This window comes from Myodes glareolus, chromosome 26, assembly GCF_982192425.1.
Source record: "Myodes glareolus chromosome 26, mMyoGla1.1, whole genome shotgun sequence".
Lineage (NCBI taxonomy): Eukaryota > Metazoa > Chordata > Mammalia > Rodentia > Cricetidae > Myodes > Myodes glareolus.
In genome coordinates this window covers 24,395,698-24,418,641 of record NC_142051.1, presented here as the reverse complement: position 1 = coordinate 24,418,641, position 22,944 = coordinate 24,395,698, and the positions used below count along the sequence as shown (strand labels likewise).

The 22,944-nt window shown below is 40.1% G+C and overlaps 1 protein-coding gene across 1 annotated transcript in view; it reads right to left on the bottom strand.

The window, feature by feature from the left end:
* Positions 1 to 21,978, bottom strand: part of Acss3 (acyl-CoA synthetase short chain family member 3) — a 161,697-nt gene extending 139,719 nt beyond the window's left edge. The window contains exon 1 of the mRNA XM_087902008.1: positions 21,382 to 21,978. Within this exon, the coding sequence (XP_087758134.1) occupies positions 21,382 to 21,677 (296 nt within the window). The 5' untranslated portion in view covers positions 21,678 to 21,978. The remainder of the gene's footprint in view (positions 1 to 21,381) is intronic.
* Between the last annotated feature and the right edge of the window lie 966 nt (positions 21,979 to 22,944).

The window sequence follows — 22,944 nt, the reverse complement described above, 5'->3', positions numbered from 1 at the left end:
CAGTCAAAGGAATTACAAGTATAAGGAAGGTGGCTACGAAAGAGAGAAAGGATTTATGGCCTGCAAATGTCAAGCTGATATGCTCTTTTTGGACCAGGAACAAGGATACAAAGCAACCGTTTAGAAGTAGAGCCGAAACAAATATGTTATTAATGCTGTTGATGTGATAGGTTCTGACTTCTACCATTTATATGCATGCTATATTATCTCATGTGCATAACACCCCTTGAGGTAGACAGTGGTCTCCCCACTTTACAGAGAGGAAGGAGCTCAAAGACATCAACTAAATTTCTAGAACAGTTTTCCTGTATTAAGTCTCTGGGTATTGATTTGGGTAATCGGGGTACCCTGCTAGATTCTTAGCTTCCTACAAACAGAGACCTGTGATGAGCCATCCAGGGCATGCATTAAATGTTCCACACTTATTTTTTAGTAAGCCCTACAAGTGTGAATCAAGTAGTAGTCTTTTGACACATTAACACAAGTAAGAAAAGAGTCCCATGAGGTAAAGTTTGATGTTGAGGGGAAACAATGGCCAGCTCAAAAGACTACAATTACACACAAACAGAGAGCATTTGAAGCAGATTTGAGAGGGCTCTATTCACACACTGACATCCCATCCAAATTGCAGACTCTTGGCTTTGGGCAGTATCAACTGGCTGTTCCAGGAAATCCTTCAAATTGGGTAATTGCTTACTTGGAGCAGAGTAATAACCTTATGTTAATTTAACCACTAGGATATTGTTTGTGGGAAATTGTTTGGAAAGTGCTTCCCTTTGAAAGACAGATGATTATTTGAGCAAAGAAACCAGTGCAAATAGAGAGATATTCTTTATTCCGATCCCTTTCGCATGAGTCTCTCTCCTCAGACTCCCTCACCCAAGTTCTGAACGTGGACTAGACTGCTCCAGCATGAAAGGACATCCCACACATCCGCACCCCAGCCAGATCCTATCAGATTAAAGCATAATGAACTGCCAATGGTGAGCTCTGCATCCAGAAGTAAGAAGAAAAGAAAGAAAGGCTTTCGGTAAATCAAGACCTGCTATCTGAACTGAAGCCACTGCCAATGAGGAGAAAAGGCATGAGTGGTTGATCTTCAAGAGTCTCAGGCTGTGGGTCATGCCTGACAGTAAATTTAGAGACGAGGGGAGGACACAAATTCCTCATGCTTCATTTGCATTCTACAGATAAATGCAGGATCAGACTGAGAATTGAAGAAAAAGAAGATTAAGTTAAATGTGGAAAAGAAAAATTATAGTTACTTTGATATTAAGGGTCAGAAGTAAATAAGAGGACGAAATACAATTAAATATTAAATTGCTTGTTTAGTAAAATTGATATAAGCTAAATGAACATCGTGGTTTTTTTAAAGGCAAGCAAATTTCTTCCTTTAGTCAGCTTTTCCATGATAGCGTGTATGACGTGTTAGGAACAAGGGTCTTCTGCTTGCTAACTCAGAAAAAAAAGTCACAAGGAGGTAAAGATAGGCAAATAACACGTTGTTAGAGAACCAGATCTATAACTCAGGCTACCACAGAGGTTCCCAAGGTGGGAGTACAAGAAACTGCAGGATAATCCAGAGAAATGGAAAGTGGTCTGATGGTAAGATATGTTGATCAATATTGACCGACATTTGTCAGAGGAAAAGGAGAAAGATGCCTTCCTGCATTTAATTCCAGTGCCAGTAAGAATCGTCAAACAATGAGGGAAGAAGAAGGAAAGAGGGAAATGAAAAAATGAGAAAAACAATAACAATGGCATCAAAGAGGAGCCCAATCCATTTACACGTTGTTATAATATTCTACTTAAGATGTGGGAGTGAGAAGGGGGCAGATATATAGAGATGGACTAAATGATCTACTAATGAATGTGCAGCTTTCCTACCATTGTTTGCTCTCGAAGGCTTTAACTCATGAAAAACTGGGACCACAGGTGTTATTGCCAGTAGGGACCCTGGAAATGAAGGCCAATTGAGCAGAGAAGTAACAGAGAAAAGTAGAAACAAGAAATTTATTCAATGCATCCATACTAGGCAGAGAAAAGAGACATCCAGAGGATATCTGCCAGAAATCTATCTTTTAGATCATGACATAAGGCTGTGTTTTGAATACAAAACAGTCTAAGCACTTAACTGAGCTCTGGGAGTCCAGATGAAGGGACAGTGGATTATATGAACAAGCTGAGGTCAGAATCATGACGGGAAAACCACAGAGACAGCTGACCTGAACTTGTGGGCGCTCACGAACTCAGGATGAACAGCTAGGGAGTTAGTATGGGACTGACCTAGGCCCTCTGCATCTGAGTGACAATTTTGTGGAGCCCCTAGCAGAGGAACCAAGACCTGTCCCTGATGCATGGGCTGACTCTTTAGAAAGGATTCTCTATGATGGGATGCCTTGTTCAGCCTTGATGCAAGGGGGCAGAGTTTGGTCTTGCCTCAACTTGATATGCCTTGCTTTGTTGAGTCCCATAGGAGAAGGCCATACTCCATCTGAGTGGAGACAGAGAAATAGTGGTTGGTGAGGAAGGTGGGTAGAAAGGAAGTAGAAGGCACAATTGGAGGAGAGAAGGGAGGAGAAACTGTGGTTGGTATCCAAAATAAATTATAAAAATAAGCAAACAAACAAATAAACAAGTAAAAGATGGTCTCAATCAAGGTGGGGTCTTTCTCATGGCTGATCCATCATAAGGTCAGCTCTAGTCTCTTGTAAAACTGATCTCACACACACTCAAAATTATGGTAACTCCCTTTCAAAGAGTGCACTCCCACTCTAACTGGACCCAGTCTTCAGGTTTTTCCTGCTCCCAGGGTAAGATTCACAAAGAAATTCTAATATGAAAGATACATTGTTCACACAATGTGATATTCAAAGAGAGGGCACAGTATTCCATTAGGTGTCATGGTTCTGGGCAGGATATTCTTGGAAACAATGCAATATTCTGATGAGTCTATCTTCTACACCCAAAGCTCCCAGAGGCAAACCCCATTCCTTAACTCATCCCCCTCACTACTTAGAGACATCCAGAGAGATGCTGAGTGCAAGATGTTATTAAGGAAGAAGAATGTGATCCATCAATTTCAAATGCCTCGGGATGGCTCTTTCCCTTGAGTCTTATACTTTATTCTGTGATTGGTCCTAAAAAAATGGAGAATTGGAAACGATTCACAAGGAGTTTTGCTGCTACACTGTTTCATTGTCTGCAGTAAAAAGATCCAGGCAAACATGACAGAATGAAGATTTTTTTTCCATGCCATCCTTTCAGGGTTTCTTGCTTTTGTAATAGTTAAATACTTTATAAAAGATGGTGAGAGCTAATCTTGAATATTAATATCTGACAAATTCATAATGTAACTGTGGTACTTTTACACAATAGAAAACTATTTAGCTGTTAAAGAAAATGAACTTTTCAGACTGGAGAGGTGGCTTAATGGTTATGAGCACTGGCTGCTCTTCCTGAGGACCTGGGTTCAATTCCCAGCACCTGCACAACAGCTCGCAACTGTCAGTAACTCTAGTTCCAGGGGATCTGACACTCTCACACAGGCACTCAAGCAGGCAAATCACCAATGTACATAAAATAAAAATAAATCATTAAAAAAGAAAATGAAATTTTAGGGTGAATGGATAGAGCTAGAAAAAAAATCATCTTGAGTGAGGGAACCTATGCCTTCCCAAAAAGAAGTATTATGTTTTCTCTTATATATGGATGTTAGCTTCTATGCTTTTGATATGGGTACTGCAATAACCTCAGAGGTTAGGTGCTTAGTAAGGTATTAGGGGTAGGAGACAATTTCTCAAGAAACGCAAAATAGAATGATGAAGTTGAGAAATAAAGGAAAAATTAAAGTGGAAAGATGAAATAGGAGCAGGGATGGAAGGGAAGAGAAAAGGCGGGAATATGGAGAAGGGCAATTTTGGTCATATCAAAAGCCATATGAAAACATATTATTGTAGAAGCTTTCTAAAATATTTAAAGAATTTAAATAGAGTCGCCAAATATAAGGGCTGACAATGTCCCAACTACACATTTTTTTTGTGTGTGTGTTAGTCTCATGCTTGTTTCTTTTTTTTTTGTAAATTTTATTAAATTATAAAAGTTTCCATTTCCACCCCCCCTCCCAACACCCTCCCACTCCCCCTACTCCCCCTCCTCCTCCCTCTTCGTCCCCCAGGGCAGTCAGGGTTTCCTGCCCTGTGGGAAGTTCCACAAAATAAAACCTTCAGTGTCAGGAATAAATTACAATCTGTTGAAGCATTGCCCAATGGAACCGCTTTACTTCACAGGCTATTGACAAAGCTATTGACTGTTCTCAAAAACCTGACAGAAAGGCTCTACTGTCCAAGGCAACACTTCCTTGTCATCAAACACAGAAATCAAGCGGATGCCTAACTAGAAGCTTCACTCCTATGACTAGCGTTCACAGTACCAGAAGGCTCTCTGTACACTAACAGATGGCTAAAGGTAATCATCAATATCTCTAGCTACAAACCGTGCGATTTACTGCATGAGATAGAACCCATACCTGACATTGCAATAGGGTTCAAGACCTTGAGGATAGGTCATGCATGGCCTAAGAGAAAACCTAGTACTTTTATTCTGCTAAAGGACCATAATGACAACAGCAAGACTCTTATTAACATACTGCTATCCCCATCAATCAGTGCCTTACTCAACTCTCAAATCTCCTCGGAGACGTTTATGTCTGCAGTAATTGGGAATTAACACAGAGGCCTATAATTTGGGAATATGCAGAGTGACTTTGTAGCGCTCAGTCCTAAATAGGATATCTTCATCAAATCCTTCCCTTTGGGGTTCAGGACGCTATGCAGAAAAGGAGGCAGAAAGATTATAAGAGCCAGAGGTGATGGATACAAACAACTAGATAGGTCATGGGCCTAGGAGAAAATTTAATACTGTTTTTCTGCTAAAGGAACACAACCAAAAAAAAATGACTTTTAATGACATATTGCTATACTCATAGATCAGCATCTGACAAAAACTTACTCAACTCATGGGATAGAAAAACTAATTAGAGGTAGAAAGTTTAGCTTTCAGATGATAAGAACTATATAGCTCCAATAATTTTGGAATCAACAGAAAGAGAAAGCGGCAAACACTGCAACCATACATAAAAATATATCTTAAACATATACACATGAAAATACAAAGGAGTGCAAAAACAGGTGAATCTGCATAACATGTATAAAACCAACTGGGTTCCTCCCCAAATCACATTGGGTTTGAATAATATACTGCAGTTACCAATGAAGAAAATCGAGTGGTGGTACAATTATCCTATCTGAACTATTTTTGAGATTTCTTGAGAGTCTAGAGCTACTTCAAGATAAAACGTCACAAGTCAAACAAAAAGGCTGAGTAGGATTATAATAAATACTCACTATATATAGTAATTTTTATACTGAAGCATCGTGGATTTTTCCTAACGCTTTTTTATTTCTCATGCTTGTCAGCATAAATTTTCGAATAATACTAAAGTTAAACTTGAATAAAAGTCAAGGATATAAATTTCAACCAGGATTACTTCTAAGTAAAGCAATGTCAATATGAATTAAGTCAAACCTAAGCAGTAAAACCTAAGAGATTATGTTTATAAAACCTCCCCTCTTTTTAATTAAACCCCATGACATTTCCATTCAGCCACCACCTCTCACAGAACTGTCCTTCTACACAGATTAAAAACATAACCAAGTTACAAAGACAACCAGATTAATTACTGTTTGTAAGTTAAATTTGCTAAGCAAAATAGATACATTCTGCATCCTGCCGTTTTTACTAGTTTCTTCCTCAGAATCATCAGAGAATAATGCTAGGCAGGACTCAGCTACATGTTTGCTAACTGTCCACACACCAGGTTCATAAAGGAAAGACTTTCCATTAACATGTCAATAACCTGAAGCTTGGATACAGTGCAGCCCACTTAATTATCCAAGACGTCATTATCCAGCTGGTGCTAACCAACGCCATGATTTCCCTTCTAGTCTCTGTTTTGTTACTTTCCCTTCTTACCTCCTACTTTTTGTTAGCACCCCTACCTAAAACGGAGAGGCTCCCCAGAAGGGTAAGATTAAGACGACTTGATTCTGTTATCTGCTGAAGGACTGATTACTGCAGAAACAGTCACTGCTCACCGGAATGAAATCCGTGCACATTATCCACACTTCAACAGTCAAAGGTAATTTATAGAAGAGCTGGTTATAAAACAAAATGGACTTCATTACCCATAATTTCACAAACTAATGGCTAGATAGACCCTATAAACCACGATATACCTCTCTTATTAAACAGCTTATCTGTTAAGCTGCCTTATTATAAACAAACTACTTTTCCTTGATATATGAGATTGTTTCTTTAAATTTATACTCTATTTGGACTTTGATCCAGCGCCCGGGATACTACCTGACTCATAAAAGTGCTTGATAAATATTTGATGAGTGACCAGCTTAAGAAAGGAAGAGTACAAAGGAAAGGAGAAATGAATTAAGGAAGAAGTAAATTACAGAGCCAAGGAAAATAGTTTCATAAATATGTCAAGCCCATAAATATTACACAAACATAAACACATGTGTATGTATACACACATGTGTGCACATGATTTTTTAAAAATCATGATATTGTTATTATGAGGATAAAATAGGATTACCCCAAGTCAAGTCTGACACAAAGTAAACCTGATGCACCTTGCAACCTAACAAACCTGAGTATGCAGCCTAGATCTGCTGTCTGTGTGCTGAAATCACTAGCAAGCTAGCTAAAAGGCCTGATTTATTTTTGTTTAACATGGTGCGGTTTTTTGAGAAATTAAAGAACTATAGACACATTGCTATTTTCCTAGCATATGCTTTGAATCCCATAGACTTTAATGTACACTCACAAACATGCATACGCACTTAAACAAGCCCACACATAAATACATAAGGATATAGAAAATTCGTTTTTGTGGATTAAGAAAGTGCTTCTTAATCTTTGCGTGGTGACTCCTCTGGGGATAAACAACCCTTTCACAGGGGTCACCTAAGAACATCAGAAAACTGAGATATTTGCATTGCAGTGCATGACAGTAGCAGAATTACAGTTATGAAGTAGCAGCCAAAATAATTTTATGGTTGGAGGTCACCACATGAGGAACTTACTAAAGGGTTGCAGCATTAGGAAGGTTGAAGACCACTGGCTTAAGAGATTTTTGCTTGTCCTTTGGTTTTTCGAGACATGATTTCTTTGTGTAGCAGCCCTAGCTGGCCTGGAACTTATTTTGTAGACCAGGCTGGCCTCGAACTCACAGAGATCCTCCTGCCCCTGTATCCTGAGTTCTGAGATTAAAGGTGTGCGCCACCATGTCTGATTTAGTTTAACTGAGAAATGCTATTATTTCCCTAGACTATGGTCCTTGGAATAATTGGATATTTAATAAGAAAATGTACTATCCCTTATTAAAGTTTTAAAACCTTTTTTTTGGTGGGGGTTAGAGACAGGGTTTCTCTGTGTAACAGTTCTGGCTGTCCTGGAATTTGCTTTGTAGACCAGGCTAGCCTCAGACTCAGAGATTCACCTCCCTATGCCTAGGTTTTTTTAATTAATCATTTTATAAACAAAGTAAACTAAGATTGCATACTTTTTAATCATTGGATATCTTTTCTATATTAGAATGATCTAATAACGTAATATCAACTAAGCTCCTAGCTGAAACCCTTGTACTCTATCATACTAGACCAGTGGTTCTCTATCTTTCTAATGCTGGGACACCTTAATAAAGTTTGTCATGTTGGGGTAACCCCTCTAAAATAAAACTATTTTCATGGTTGTTCATAATTGTAGTTTTGCTACTCTTTGGAATCATAATGTAAACATCTGACTTGCAGAGTAAGAGGGAGTCCTGAGCTACAGGCAGAGAATGGCTATAGCAAAGCCTTCTTTGTTTTTAACCGCATCTGTATGTCATAAATGAGAGGTGGTAGGTACATTTTAGTCTTGATGAAAGTAAATATATGTTGATTGTAAAATACCCTCTCCATTAAAACCCAGCTGGGCAGTGAGCAAAGTGAGCCGATAGATTCAGAATAAAGATTAAACCCATGAAAAAGACATAACTTTCAGACTTTGATACCTTTCAAGAGGGTATATAAACCATTTGAAAAATCTAGTTGAATGGAAAATGCAAACACTGTCAGCATGAAATTTATACTGGAGCTCAAATGACTGAGGTGATAAATGAGGTAAATATACACATAAGGCGTTTTAAGATGATTTCTACTGATGTACCCTGAACATTTTGCAGTGTGGATTTAAAAAAAAATAGCATCTATATAGAAATGATTAGACCTGAATCTGAATCTGCCACTTATTGCCTGGTATTAATTTGTTAAGTTATTGATGTGAGAAGAGCATCAATAGGCATGAGCTTACACCACAGATGTCTATTGATTAAATAAAGATAAATATAATAAAGCATTTTTTGGCTAACTAGCACAAAGGGTAACAAGATTGTATGTGGTTTTTTTTTTTTTAAGAAATCACTGCTGAAGATTTCAGGCTAAAATCGTTAGTCACACGAGAAGAAAGCAAAGGAAGAGAACACGTGAGTCAGCTCTAAGAAAACAAAGGCACAGACCTAGCGAGGAGCTGATCAAAACATGCGCACCATAATTGCTGCTTTTGCTGTTGTCTGTTGTTGTAATTATGGTGTGATGATTGTCATGACTGAGAGGTAACATATCAGCACAGAGGAGTGACTCAGCATAAAACAGACAATAATTGCATATGATTAGGGACTCTACTAACCTACTTCTCATGTGGGCTCATCCCTATCACCCTGAAATGTAGCATTTAACCTTTTTAGATTATTTGTTTCCCCAGTACTGCCACAATTTTGATTGAATAACATATAAAATTGATAGAGGCTACAATTTGTTCTGAGAGACAGGTGGTAGCTAGCTAGGTAGATAGATAGATAGATAGATAGATAGATAGATAGATAGATAGATAGATAGATAGATAAACAGATAGATAGACAGATGATAGGCAGATGATTGATAGAATATTGATAGATGATAAATACATAGGTACATAGAAAGATACATATATAGATAGAAAGTAGTTTGATAGAAGATAGATAAATGATAGATAGATAGATAAATAGATAGATAGATAGATTGATTGATTGATGGTAGATGTAGATAGATAGACAGAGAGATGATAGAGATTCTTGTAGCTAAAAGAGCTGATTGTAATGAGATCCCTGAGAAATGTCTTTCTGTACTTAACAAAGCATGTCATTTATCAAGGTCTGTCTTGCTTAAATCCTTCCTTCTTGTATGTGCAGAAAAAAAGCTTGGGTCAAGATAAAGGGTTATGGGGATGGGTGGCAAGAAGGACACATATAAGTGTATTTAAAATTAAACCAAACCAACAACTTTCAGAACTACAAACGTGCTACCAGTCCTAGCATTTTAATGAGAGCTTAGAAGAAAGAAAAACTTTCAAATATTCATAAGTAGATGAATTAATTAAGCTATTTATCACCATCTTCTCATAAAAACAACATTAAAGCACACTGCACATGATGAATAATGTGGTCATTATAGATTTTCCTTAAGCCAGAAACTAATGGGGAATTCTTAGGAAGAAGATTAATATTGCTTTCGCCTGCACAAGAAACAGTAATTGTCAGCTGATTTAAAGTTCCCTCCCCGCCTTTGGGTATGTTTTGCCCAGTTCAATACAGTTTGTTTTTTTTATCAGAGTGTACATATTATTGTGCAACTAATATGATATTTATCAAGGTTTTTTGAGCTACAAATCCAGATTTTTTTTATTCTTCCTATACCACTCTTTTTTATATACACAAATATATTTTATATACACAAATAAATTAGTACTATCCCATTTCAGTAGAGAACAGGCACAAGAAGAAATAAACCCTAAAATTAATTAAGATTATTATAGAAGCAATATAGTATATTTGGAACAAAAACCAGTCTGGATTCAAATCCTAGATTTGTCATTTACTTAATAGCTTTTCACATTCAGTCACACTTCTGGTAATCTTTGTACCTCCTTTTCCGCACACATTCAAGAGAAGCTCTTTTTACATCATATGGTTGTAATAACATTGAACATATTGAATCACTCAGTATTATGCCTGGCCCGTGTGTGACACCAAAGGTGGGCTGTTGTAATGTGTGTGTAAAGTTGTGTTCATTAAGACATTAAATAGTGGCAGCAGTCCTATAAAATATTTCCACTCAATCAACAAGAATCAGATAGGTTATATCATAGTGACAATTACAAAATTCCAGTGGCTTACAAGATATTTGTTTGCGATTCATGCTACTATGTTGTAATATTGGTTTGCTATTCATGCTGCCTACTGTAGTTATGGGTACTTTCTCCAACGTTCATTCTATTCATTTCTGCTAGGTCACCACATTTATACAGCCCTACATAGGCTCCCACAGCAAACCTGGCTTGGCTGGGCATATGGCTTGAACATGTCACAATGAAATATTTTACACTGGAATGACAAATCTTACTCCAATTATTATATGAACCAAACTTTGTCACACAACCACTTTTGTTCATAGAAGCCCAATCTTATGCCCACATTCAGTGTAGTCTAAGATAAAGAACACATGAGAAAGGAAGACATCAAACACGGAGGTGCACCACATATGCAATTTACCATTTTCTCATTTCATAATTATTTGGGACAAATTAAGGTTGAAAGAATGGATCCGGTGTTCTCTATCACAAATTCTAAACCACTTAATGGCCCTCGCTTCCATTTTGTACTATTCACCTAAATTAGGGTATCTGGGAAATCCTAGATTACCTAACTCTATCTTGCATTGATTGAATGAAGAGTCAGAGCCTTTAGTTTAAAATAGTACTTAGCATCTCAATTGGAAATCAAATAAGAAAGAAGGACAGGGAGAACATAAAGTGACATTGGACAAAATGTTGACTTAGTCCTCAGTGCCCAGGCATTCATTAGCACAAAGTTATTTGGCAAATGATCAATAAAACAGATTTTATGTCTCTTCAACAATGAAAAGTGTTATCATTCCATCCTAGTAAATTTTTACAAGTTTCTATATTGATCTACAGTAGAGATTGCAAAGTTCTTTTCTTTCACTTTTCAATATTTTTTAGTGTTATCAAGCATATACATACATATATAATACATATATACACACACACATTTAATCACTGATGCATACACTTATAAGGTATATCTTAAAAGATTATACTAGGAAAGTGTTATTACTCTAACAACCAATTATTGAAAGAAGGTATTTCTATTGTCCAAAACTTACAGTTTTAGTTGTTTTGTATCTACTTGGTTTATTCGCTGTTTTAAATTAGTAAAGTTTGGTTACTTAATTAAAAGTCATACAATTAAACTCCGTCCCTCTCTAGCTTACTGTTTGAAAGTCCTGATGTTTTGGACGGGTTTTTTTTGTTTGTTTGTTTCTTGGTTGTCTTCAACTGGACTCCACACCCAGAGTTCCTGTACTCTAGTTCTCCCGTGTATTATCAGAACAGCACCTTCTTTTTATACGCCATCACTTACCTCATTCAGCATCCATACCAGAGAAGGCAAATATAATTACCACTCTTAGTATAACAATCTCGCTATACAGTTTAGATAAAGGATTTGAGTCCTACACACACATGTTCTTCCTACCACTGTAATTTCCAGAGTTTATTGTGCTCATATATATTTATTGCCAAGATCCATTAGCCTCCTACACGTTCTCTTACAATGACTCATCACAGTGGAAGGCAGTGATCTCCTTTATCAAAAGGCTCCTAATTGTCCATGAAAGTGAATTTGTTGTTTCAACGAAACAAGTAACTCCAAACACTCCACTTTTTTTTTTTTTTATTTTCTCCAGCTAACAATACAGAGGCAGAACAAAGGAAAAATAAGCAGGAGGCACTAAGCTTGGATTTTCTCCCAACACCTGGGAGTTGATCCGTCACAGCTGATTGAATTTCCATTGTTCATTGATTGTGCCATTTGCCAGGCAATCCATCCTTGCTTATGTAATTGCAGCGCTCCTGGAGTTCACCCCGTTCTGTCCTGGAGGTTCGGTGTGTGACAGGCTGAAAAAATTAGATACTGCACATTCCGAGCTGCTGACCTTCAGAATACAAAATAGGGCCCATCCTTTAAAATTGGTCTTTCTTGATGAGGTTATTTGGAGGGACATTATTTCTAGCAGGTGATTTTTCATGCTGACCACGTGCCTTCTGAACTTATATTTATATCTCTAAAGACAGGTCATTTTCAAATTTAAGTGCACGTGTACTGTTATGGATGAATCCACTCCATTTAAAGCTTGTCAAAAGGGGGCACAGGTCTCATCTTCAGATAAAACTCTCACTTCAAAATATAATTGAAGATGATTTTGACAATATTTGAAAATATTATTTTCTCGAAAAAATGTTGAGCATGGATATCATGTAGACCTAGCACAGAAAAATAAAGCCCATGGGAAGTAACATTTATGTTAATTAAATTTAGTCACTCTGCAATCTGTATATTATTCAGAAGATTGTGCACACAATAAAGACATAGTATATGAAATGGAAAGAAACTGTGATATATAGGAGGGACTTTTATATAAGGCTAAATTTAAAACATAAAATAAACGACCGAATTTCCCAAATACACTAATGGTAATCAGAATTGTTTTAACAATCAGAGTCCATTAGCAGGAACAGATCACCTTCTGAAGCCTACTCTGCTTTCCTGTGCAATAGACTCCGACTCACAGGAATGTTGCACGCACAAGAGAGCTTGCTTCCCGCCCAACGACTTTCTCACACAATGCCAAAGAACTCCAGCATAATTTATTACCTCATTAGTACAAACAAAGATATGCCTCTTGAGAGCCACAATAAAACCATCAATTTCAGGAAACTCACACTGAAATATAACAATCACATAATCCTCAAATCCCATTTAGGTTCTTTAATTATCCTAAAAAATGTTAATTATAACAAGAGGTATGCAATTCTCAATGACCTATTGCAAGAAGTTCGGGTCTCTTACTCTGCTTTAATTTAGAATAATTTCTCTGTCTAAAGTCTCCTTTAAATGATTCAAGATTTGGCACTGGGCTTGGCAGCGGTTGCCTAGGAACTTGTACAGAAAGATTCTGGGCTCTGGATCAGGACCACTGTTAGTTCCACTAACTGGCTTCATACTTTCCTAGGAAGACAGGCTCCTGCCCTTCATATGTAAAAAGCACATGGGCATCACTAACCCTGCAGCATTCAGGGAAGCGATATTTAAAAAAAACATGAGAATTGTCTTGTAAGATTCATGACTTAGAGAGCAACATGAAAATTAATTGCCTCTATTTTCTATTTATTAATCTTAACTTCTGTCAAGATTATCATGGAATGCTTAGCTATTATCACGAATGCTCATCAGAATTACAGGGTATAACAACAACAACAATAGTAGTAGCAGTAGTAAACCCTATGGATCCTCTAAGAAGCTCTGTATCCCATGTTGTAGCTTTTTCCATCCTGTTTGATCCAGGAACATGTAGAACCGAAAAGAACAAAAACAAGCCACAAAAAGTTCAGCTTGCAAAATCAGTGAGTTCTGAAGCAATGGGTTTCAAAATAAATTAAACAAAATTCTTTTCATTCTTGGTTTCTTCACTTCAGCCTTAAAACACACATTTCTCTTAACAGAGGAGAGAGGGGAAAGGCTAGCAAGTGAAGAAACTACCTTTCCTTTGAGACAGGAACTTCCAAGAGTTCTCTCTCTCTCTCTCTCTCTCTCTCTCTCTCTCTCTCTCTCTCTCTCTCTCTCTCTCTTCCCGGCCACTGTCTAAGAATTCCATAGACTGTCTATTCCTGCTAGCAGGTCACTCTGTGATGCACTCTTCTACCCTGGGCAGCAGTCTCTCCACGGGCATCACCTGATGAAAAGTCACCAAGTGTTTCTTAGAGTAATAACTAATTTTTAATTCAATATCCTTAAAACATCTCTAGAGCATTTGACCGCCACAAACTTTCCCACTTTTTAAAATCTCTTCCCTTCTTTATACATCGTAAAATGAAAATGCATGTCTCTTTTTCTAATACTTTTTTAAACAGGCCCCATCCGTTCCCATGCACAGGATTTCTTTCTTGTACTTCTCCTCAAAGTTTAACCTTGTGTGCTGCTCTCCTCCTTCCTCTCAGTCTGGTCTTCCCTCCTTCCTTTCCACCCTGTTCTCTTCCTTCCTCTGCATCCTGTTCTCCTCCTTCCTCTCCACCCTGTTCTCCTCCTTCCTCTCCACCCTGTTCTTCTCCTTCCTCTCCACCCTGTTCTCCTTCCTTTCCTTCCTGCTGTCCTCCTTCCTTTCCATCCTGTTCTCCTCCTTCCTCTCCACCCTGTTCTCCTTTCTCTCCATCCTGCTGTCCTCCTTCCTCTCCATCCTGTTCTCCTCCTTACTCTCCTCCCTGTTCTCCTCCTTCCTCTCCATCCTGCTTTCATTCTTCCCTCTGTCCATCTCTTGACTTCTCCCTTCCTGCCCTTTCTTCCTTTCTTCTCTCTACCTCTTTAAATGGTTTGAATATCACCTCTTTGCAATTTATTCTCAAATGTAAAATTCAAAATTATTTCATAGTTTCAGGTGATTGCCTTTCATTACCCAATCAATTTGATCCTTTACTCAATTTCTCATGCTATCATAACTTGTTCCCATTCCTGGGGTTCTCTTCTCTTTAACCTTACTGACTTTCCTATTTTCATTCCTCCTGGGTTTTTTTTCTTCTCTCTAGCTCACTAGGTAGACCATTTGGTGTCAAGGTTCCTTTGATTGCTCTAACCTCTTATAGTCATCATCCACACAAGCGCTACTGAACTATGAAGTCAAATTTGACCTATAATGATTTTATCCCACTGGCACAGATAACTCTACTCTAGTAGGCAAAGTAAATAAAAATGCTCGCCATGATCAAAGTGAATGACCAGAACAGGCAGAGCATGATATGATGCAATAGTGTTACCATGCAGTCACCTCTCTCTCCTCTCTCTCTCTCTCTCTCTCTCCCTCTCTCTTTCTCTCTGTATGTGTGTGTATCTGTCTGTCTGTCTCTCTATCTCTGTCTGTCTGTCTGTGTGTCTCTGTCTCTCTGTCTCTCTGTCTCTCTCTCTGTCTCTCTCTCTGTCTCTCTGTCTCTCTCTCTGTGTGTGTGTGTGTGTGTGTTTCCCTCCATCCTTCCCTCCTATCTTTCTCTTTCTTCCCTCCCGTCTTCCCCCATCCTTCCTTTTCCCCTCCTCCTACCGATCCTTCTACCCCTGTTCCCTCTTCCTCTCTTTCTGTCTCTTAGGGGCAGAGTTTGAGGGTGTTTATAGGAAAGGCTCCGACATTGACCTGTTTCCAAAATTTTTAACTTCAGATGAAATAGCAAAATATATTAGTGTTGTAAACTAACTTTAAACACACCACCGGCACCACCATCCCCACAACCACCGCCACCTTGAAGGCTGGGCAACGATCAGTGAACATAGTACCAGGGGACAGTAAAAGCCAGATGGTAGGGAGGAGTGTGATGGTCCGTTGTCCTGTGAATGGGGCATGGCCACACACTCATGAACTCACAGCTGCCCTGACTGTGTGTACAGCATCAGGACAAGACTGAGCCAGTAAACAATCCATGATAAGTGAGGAAGGGGTTGGTCCACCTGGAGGAGCTAAGCACTGCAGGAGGAGAAGTCACTGCCTTCAGTGAAGTAGACACTGGCGTCACTGATGCTCCAGGATATAGCTTTGTTCCCACACCTTGGCTAAATGTTGTGGGCCACAAAGGAAGCGTTATAGAATAAAATTTAGAAATTAATGTATGAAAGTAGAATGGAGAGACTTGGGAAGAAACAGGGATTCACGGAGGTGAGGAAAGGATAAGCGATGATGGAGAGATGATCGTGATCAGGATTTATAACATACATATACAAAATTGCCAAAGAATAAATTAATAAACATGCACACAAACACATAAATAACACATCGCCTGAGCGCATCACACTTGTCTACAGACGTTGCTGTGATTAAGAGCGACAGCTTAGGAAGCTGACTTTGCTGGCTACCTATCCAGACCTTCCAAAGGCATCCTATGGCTACCTTCTACATTCAGGCACTGTCGACTTAGAGAAAATCTCTGTAAGCCACTGGTGCACTGATAACTATCCTCCACGAACCTTGGGACTTTCTTCTCTCTGTGGATTTTGCTAGCGGCACAAAAGTGTCTTACTGCCAATCAGAGTTCTACTAGATCTAGCGGCCCAGGGCTATCAGTCCCCATCAGCCGTTCTTGGCACATATTAGCTCCCCTGCCCTCTGCATGTTATCATACCCAGTGCTCGCCAGTACAGTTTTGTAATGGCGTACTTCATGCCTTATCTAGAATCCCTTCACCTTCTTTCCATCATTGCCTACGTGGTGTAGACATAGTGAGTGAGAGATTAATGAGTGCCTATAATTCCTCTGACTCTGTTCAAGGCTTGGCAGGACTCAACAGTTGTGCATTGAGCAGGAAATAGATCTTGTACCTTTTCAGTCCTCACTGTTTCCACTACAGGAATGTTAATCTAGATTAAGTACTTTTCTAGTCATATGGATTTAGCCTTTTCATTTTCAGTTTATAATAAAAAACATATTTGACTTTGATTCAAATCCCGAGAATCTTTATAAATATTTTTTTGAGTGTAGAACATGCTAAGATGTACCTGTGGAGATCAGAGGACGACTTTGCAGGGTCCCACCAAATAGGTCCTGGAGATTGAACTCAGACTGCCACATTTGGTGACAGGTGCTCTTACCTACTGAGCCACCATCATCAACCACCTAGATACTGAGAATCTTCATACTGAATGTTGTTTCTATAAGACTGAGATAAAATTATGTTGGGGGTGCTTCTATAGAAAGGAATCAATTGACGGCCCAGGAAGTAGATTACAATTCATAACAAGAAAAGTGAATTTCCTAATTATAACATGAGGGGCCAGCTTGTAGGGATATCTGTCCCGCCTGGCACCCCATTGCCGGTAAGTCCCAAAGAAAATCAATCACACAGAGATCTCCATAAGAGTATAAACTGATTGGCCCATTAGCTCAGGTTTCTTGTTAACTCTTATATTAACCCATTATTCTCATCTATGTTAGTCATATGGCTTGGTACCTTTTTCAGCTGTCAGCTTACATGTTGCTGCTTTGGTGGTCTGCGCAGGAGTGGCAGAGGGAGCTTCCTGCCTCCCAGAATTCTCCTGTTCTCATTGCATCACCTTAATTCCTGTCTGGTTTTCCCACCTATACTTCCTGCCTGGCCAATCAGCGTTTTATTAAAATACATGATTGACAGAATACAGACAATTCTTCCACACCACCTAATTCTTCAGAGAGATACACAGTTGAATTTTAATTTCAGGATAGGCAAAAAAAAAAAGGCTCTTCCTTGGAAAAAAAAAGCATAATAACCAAGAATTTCCACTGCTGTGTTCCAAGATTAAGAAATGACTGACTTTTTACTTGTTCCAGTTGTCACTGCAATTCTCCCATGAGTATTTCAAATAGAGACTTTACTCCCCAGAAAGTGTGAGTCAATAAGAAGTGATGACCAAACCCTGAGGAGAGTTGATACTTTGCGAGCTTACAGCGAGTGTTTTCTGTTCAGAGACCTCAGAGTACCACGCTAGAGAAGTGATTTGGCCACTCGCTTAGGCTGCAAAGTCTGCATAAGATCCTTAAGATCTTTGCCCCCACGTTCATAATTCTGTGCAAGTAAGATATTGGAGACCTTGTGCCATTTCAGAGACTAGTCTGCAATGCCAGATGTGTTAGGACTTTGATAAGCCTGCAGATGTTGAGGAAAACCTGCAGATTAGGAAAATGAAGAGATGGCCTTGCAGTGAAAGAGAATGCACGTGGCTTGTAGGAAGTCAACAAGAATCAGAGAGCGGGCCGCCCATCTCGCCAACTCCCACGGGGGAAATGCAGGTTCCTGTAGCAACCCCTCTCGGTTCTGCTGATGAACTTAGCTGAAAGTGCCTCGCATCAATTCATTTGTCATTCCAAGACATCAATAAAACTTTTCTCATCTAAGAACACTACCATTTGACTATCGTCTTTAAAAGTCTCTGCTGGCTGTGCCCTAGACCACAGAGATATATAGGAGGGCATAGAACATTCACTTTTCCTTGTGTTTGGCATTGTTGGAAATCACTAACCAAAAAGGATTATGTGTCACCACAATATGGGATAGTGACAGTAACTCAAGCGCAAGTCATCTATTGAATGAAAGTGAATTTTGGCGCCCCACCACTGTCCCTTTCTCGACTCTACTCTGATCACCAAATGTCTTCGCAAGACTGAATCAGACCTCCGAGCTTACTCAGTATAAAAATTTTATTATTCATATTGATCTTCTAGAATGCCATGAAAGAGGTAAGAAAGCGTGACTCTAAGATTACAGAGATGAATAATTCAGGAGCAACATTAGCAAATGCTGGTGTCTACAGTGTACTGAAAGTATTTACATACAAGGACCTTTGTCAAAGGTTCTCATTAAAAGCAGATAAATAAGAGGGGCAAGGTCAAGTGCATGATGGGGAAAACCACAGAGACAACTGAACCAAGCTAGTGGGAGCTCACAGACTATGGACTGATAGCTGGGGGACCTTCATGGGACCAAACTAAGACCCTCTGAATGTGGGTGAGAGATCATGTACCTTGAGCTGTTGTTGGGGGTGGCAGGTGGCTGGACCTAGCCCAGGTGCATGAACTGGCTTTTTGGAGACCATTCCCTATGACGGGATACCTTGCTCAGCCTTGAAACTGGTGCGGGAGTGGGAGGGCCATTGGTCCTACTTCAAGTTGGTATACCAGCCCTTGTTCACTCCCCAAGAAAGGCCCTACCCACTCTGAGGAGTTAATAAAAAGGAGGGGATGTGGGGAGCGGCAGGAGAAGGGGAGGGAGGTGGAACTGGGGTTGGTATGTAAAATGAAAAAAAGAAAAAATTTTAATAAAAATAAAGAACAAACAGTATACTCTGTGCACAACTTTTTTTTAAAAGTTAGGCTAAAATCTGGAGTTTAAAATAAGAAAAATAGTTACTTAAGAGGAGATCTGACATCTTAAGTGACCTTGGGCACATACACAAGAACTTTCTCTTTCTTTGCTCTTCTGCCTTAGCTGACCCCACTAGCCCTCAGGAATGTCTCTTCCCTCATTGTTATTGCCCTAGACTTATTTGCTTATCTTCAGTTTTTAGTTACAGTATCCCAGTGGTCTCTTCGTAAAATTATTTTAACTGCATTTACTGATTTACTGTGTGTGTGTGTATTTGTGTGGTATGTGTGTTTGTGTATATGTATATCTGAATGTGAATGTCTGTGTGTATGTGTCTCTCCGTGTGTTTCTGTGTGTGTATGTGTGCATATACATTGCGTGCATCTCTTTGTATGTGTCTGTGATGTGTGTGCTTGTGCCTTTCTGTGTGTGTATATGCATGTCTGTGTACATATGTCCATGTGTCCGTGTATCTCTCTGTATGTGTCTCTTTTGTGTGTGAGTGTCATAGCATGGGTACAGATATCAGAGGAAGCTTTTGGCAGTCAGTTTTCCCCTTCTATCATAAGAGTCCCCAGGACTGAGTCTAAACCATCAGTATAGGCATCTAGAGCCTTTACCCGCTGAGCCATCTCACCAGCCCCAGTGACTTCTTAACTGAAATCTCTGCATATTGGTTTTGTGGTAAAGGTAGCCACATAAGATTATTAGAGAACAGTATTTACGACAGATATATGAACATTGAGCTTTTAGAACAACCTCCGATGATAATCTTTGTTGTGATATGAAGAACACTAGAAACGCTTCCCGTTCCCAAAATGATTATAATAAGAAAATGAAAAGATAGTTTTTCCTCTAATCACAATTATGGGGCCTAATCCACTAGGTCCCTTGGCCTTGGTTCTTTAATCAGCCAGCCCTCAAACTAATGATTTGATCTTGAGGTAGAAAAAGAAAATGATGCACCAAGAAGTGCCATCACTTGACTGAGAGTCCAGGAGCTGAGAGGGGAAGAACTCGAACCCAGGCAGCCTGTCCCCGAGAGCAATCACTGTTTTTTTATCCATTGCTGCGTACTGAATGTCAGGTCAATCATTAAATGTGGGTCAATCAAATACTACTGAAAAACGAAGTTGAACTGGAGGGCAAGGTACTCACACTGGGAAGAAACATCCTGGGAACACCCCCACAAAACAAAAGGAAGAGGAGAGGAGGCATGACAAGGACACAGAACAGCCTCCTCAACCCAATTTCCTACAGCTTTTCTGCTCTGAGAAGAAAGGCATCCACCAAAAGGCCAAATGTCAGCCGGACCAGGGCATTGCCCTCGTCTGTCAAGTAGTGCTTTTCCAGATTTCACAGATATATTCTTTCCTAATGGTTAGCAGATGGCAGCAACCACATCCTTAAAGGGATAGACACTTAGAAACCGCCACTTGGTTTTCCACAAGCTGTGGGCCTTACTCATTATAGCATAACAACGTCCTTTACGGTGTATATGTGTATTGCAATATAAAACAAATATGGTTTGCAAGTTTTTATAACTGAAACTTCAGGGGGAAACCTTTCTTCCTATCATGACTCCTAACATTACCTTGCCACCGAGCTATCCTTGCTTGAGTGTCTTAAACAAAACAGGCCTCTGTTTCTGACTTACTGGTACCTATTGGGCCCACTATTTAAGTCTTTTCTTACCCAAGCCTCTTTCTCTCACTTCTCCAACTCACAGGATTACAGTGTCAGCTTCTTCCAGCTGGTTTCCTAAGTGTTTGGACTTTGATAATTAGATCATGTCAGCCTTGAGAAGGTAACATCCTATCCCTTCAAACCCTGCTCAGTAACATTTTCCTGAAGACTTTCTTCAGTCCTCTTCCTCCCACCACTGGCAGGTCCATAATCCCCTAGGACTTATTCCCTAGCCTAGTCCATGCTCTGTATTTGTTTACATGGTGTCACTTCCAGTAGGCACAGTCTTGCAGCAAGCCTTTGTTTTGGAAAGTCTTTGTTTTGGCCTCTCAACATCCCCACTGCCGCCAAGCAGAGCTACCACCTCAAGTAAAGGCCCATGCAAAACTGGGATCGCTCTAGATAACGAAGTACTTCAAAAGGAGAATGTAGGACAGCTAAGAGAATAGAAACGACCAACAGTGAAAAGAGATGAAGGCATCTTAAATTTTGATTTTTCTTTCCTGGTAGAACTCCAGCTAGTCCTGATCCAAGACTTTCCAGCCCTTGGCATCCAAGAAGTTAGGAGATTTTGGAATTGACTAAAGAGTCACTCACCAACTAGTGGAAGGCGGATATCTGCTGTCTAGCGTTTTGGTCCAGGGCTTGTACCAACTGAGCTGCTCAGCAGCTTTACCCCAGAACCTCTCGGGGTCTGCCACAGAGGCTGCGAAATGGGTCTTGTACTCGCCACCATTGCAGGTGGCCAGAGCCCTGCAGCCCCGGGCCCCAAGACCGGCCACCAAAGCCCTTCGGGCTGCACTGGCTCCTCTTGCTGAAGGCGACCCTGGCAGGGGCGCCCCAAGCGTCCCGGCGCCTGTTACTTTGCGACATTGCAGCCAGGATGGCTTCATTCTTCCTCTCAGTCCCCAGCTGCAGGCCCGGGAACTTGCTGTCACAAAGGCTGAGACTCAGCCCCTGAGGGGAGCCTGCAAGAGGCGGGGATTAAGTCCGAAGTGAACCCCCAAGCCCAGAAGTTTGGGAGACAAACTGAAGTCTGTGATAAAAACCGACCTGGATCGACTAGCAAAGCAACAGGCTGGAGCGGAGACTTGGGGAAAAGGGGCAGGACTCTACAGAAGTTGTGTTGCGTCACCCCTTAAACTCCACTCTAGTGCGAATTTTCAACCCATGACAAAGGGTCACTTGTCATTTAGCAGAGCGTCTCCGGACTCAGGTGCCCGAGCACGGCTAGAATAAGGCCAAAGGGCCAAATGACTTATTTAAAACAAAATGTGTGTCTCTGGCCCACAGCAGAATCACATAACCCTGCCCTTTACACCGGGTCCCTGGGGTGTTATTTTCTTTTACTCATTTTATTTCTTTGCTTAAAATTCAACTCAAGCCCTAGTTAATAAAAACCACAAGCAGCTCCGGGGCCACGTTGGTTCCAGGATTTCCTGGCAGCCGAGAGGAGGAGTGGAAGGAGTGTTACTAGGCAGGGTTGGGGAGTGCTTCCAAGAGTGATTGACAGTCAGGCCACTGGGGAAGGTAGCCCAGCTGGGATCTGGAGGCACCTGCCAGTCCACACCTCTCCATACAGAGGCAGGAGCTCACAGGACTTGGGATATTTCTTCCCTTCTAATTTGCCCCTTTTTGAGTTTTTATGACATTCTCCCAGAGAACACATGGTTGTGAAATTTCTTTGAGTTCATAAAACTGTTTTTAAACCAAATGTGATAACCACTGTGCCACTCTGAAGAAACTGGGAGCCACTGAAGTGCAGGCCTCAAGTGAATGGATTGTGCAATGTGTGTGTTGTGCCTCAGGAAGCTATTCTAAATCAAATCAAAAGAGGAACTGAATCCAAAGAAGGAAGAGGCTGAGAAAATTCAAGACACATAGGTGGTAGGAATTCCTTGCCTGGCTTTCGCTTTCTTCAGGCTCTGTCTGTCATCTTGCCCACGTCAGTGAAATTCACAATCTTTTGCTTTAATGTCATGCCAAACACGTTCTGACCTTCTGCCACACTGTTTGAAGCTTTAGATGTAAAGATAACGTGTTCCCAGGTCTTAGGTGAGAAATGGTGGGATGCCCTTGACCCTGGAATGGATAATAAATTAACGCTGTAAACAAATGATCCTGAAGACAGAGAATGATGTGGAGATAAAGGCTGGACCG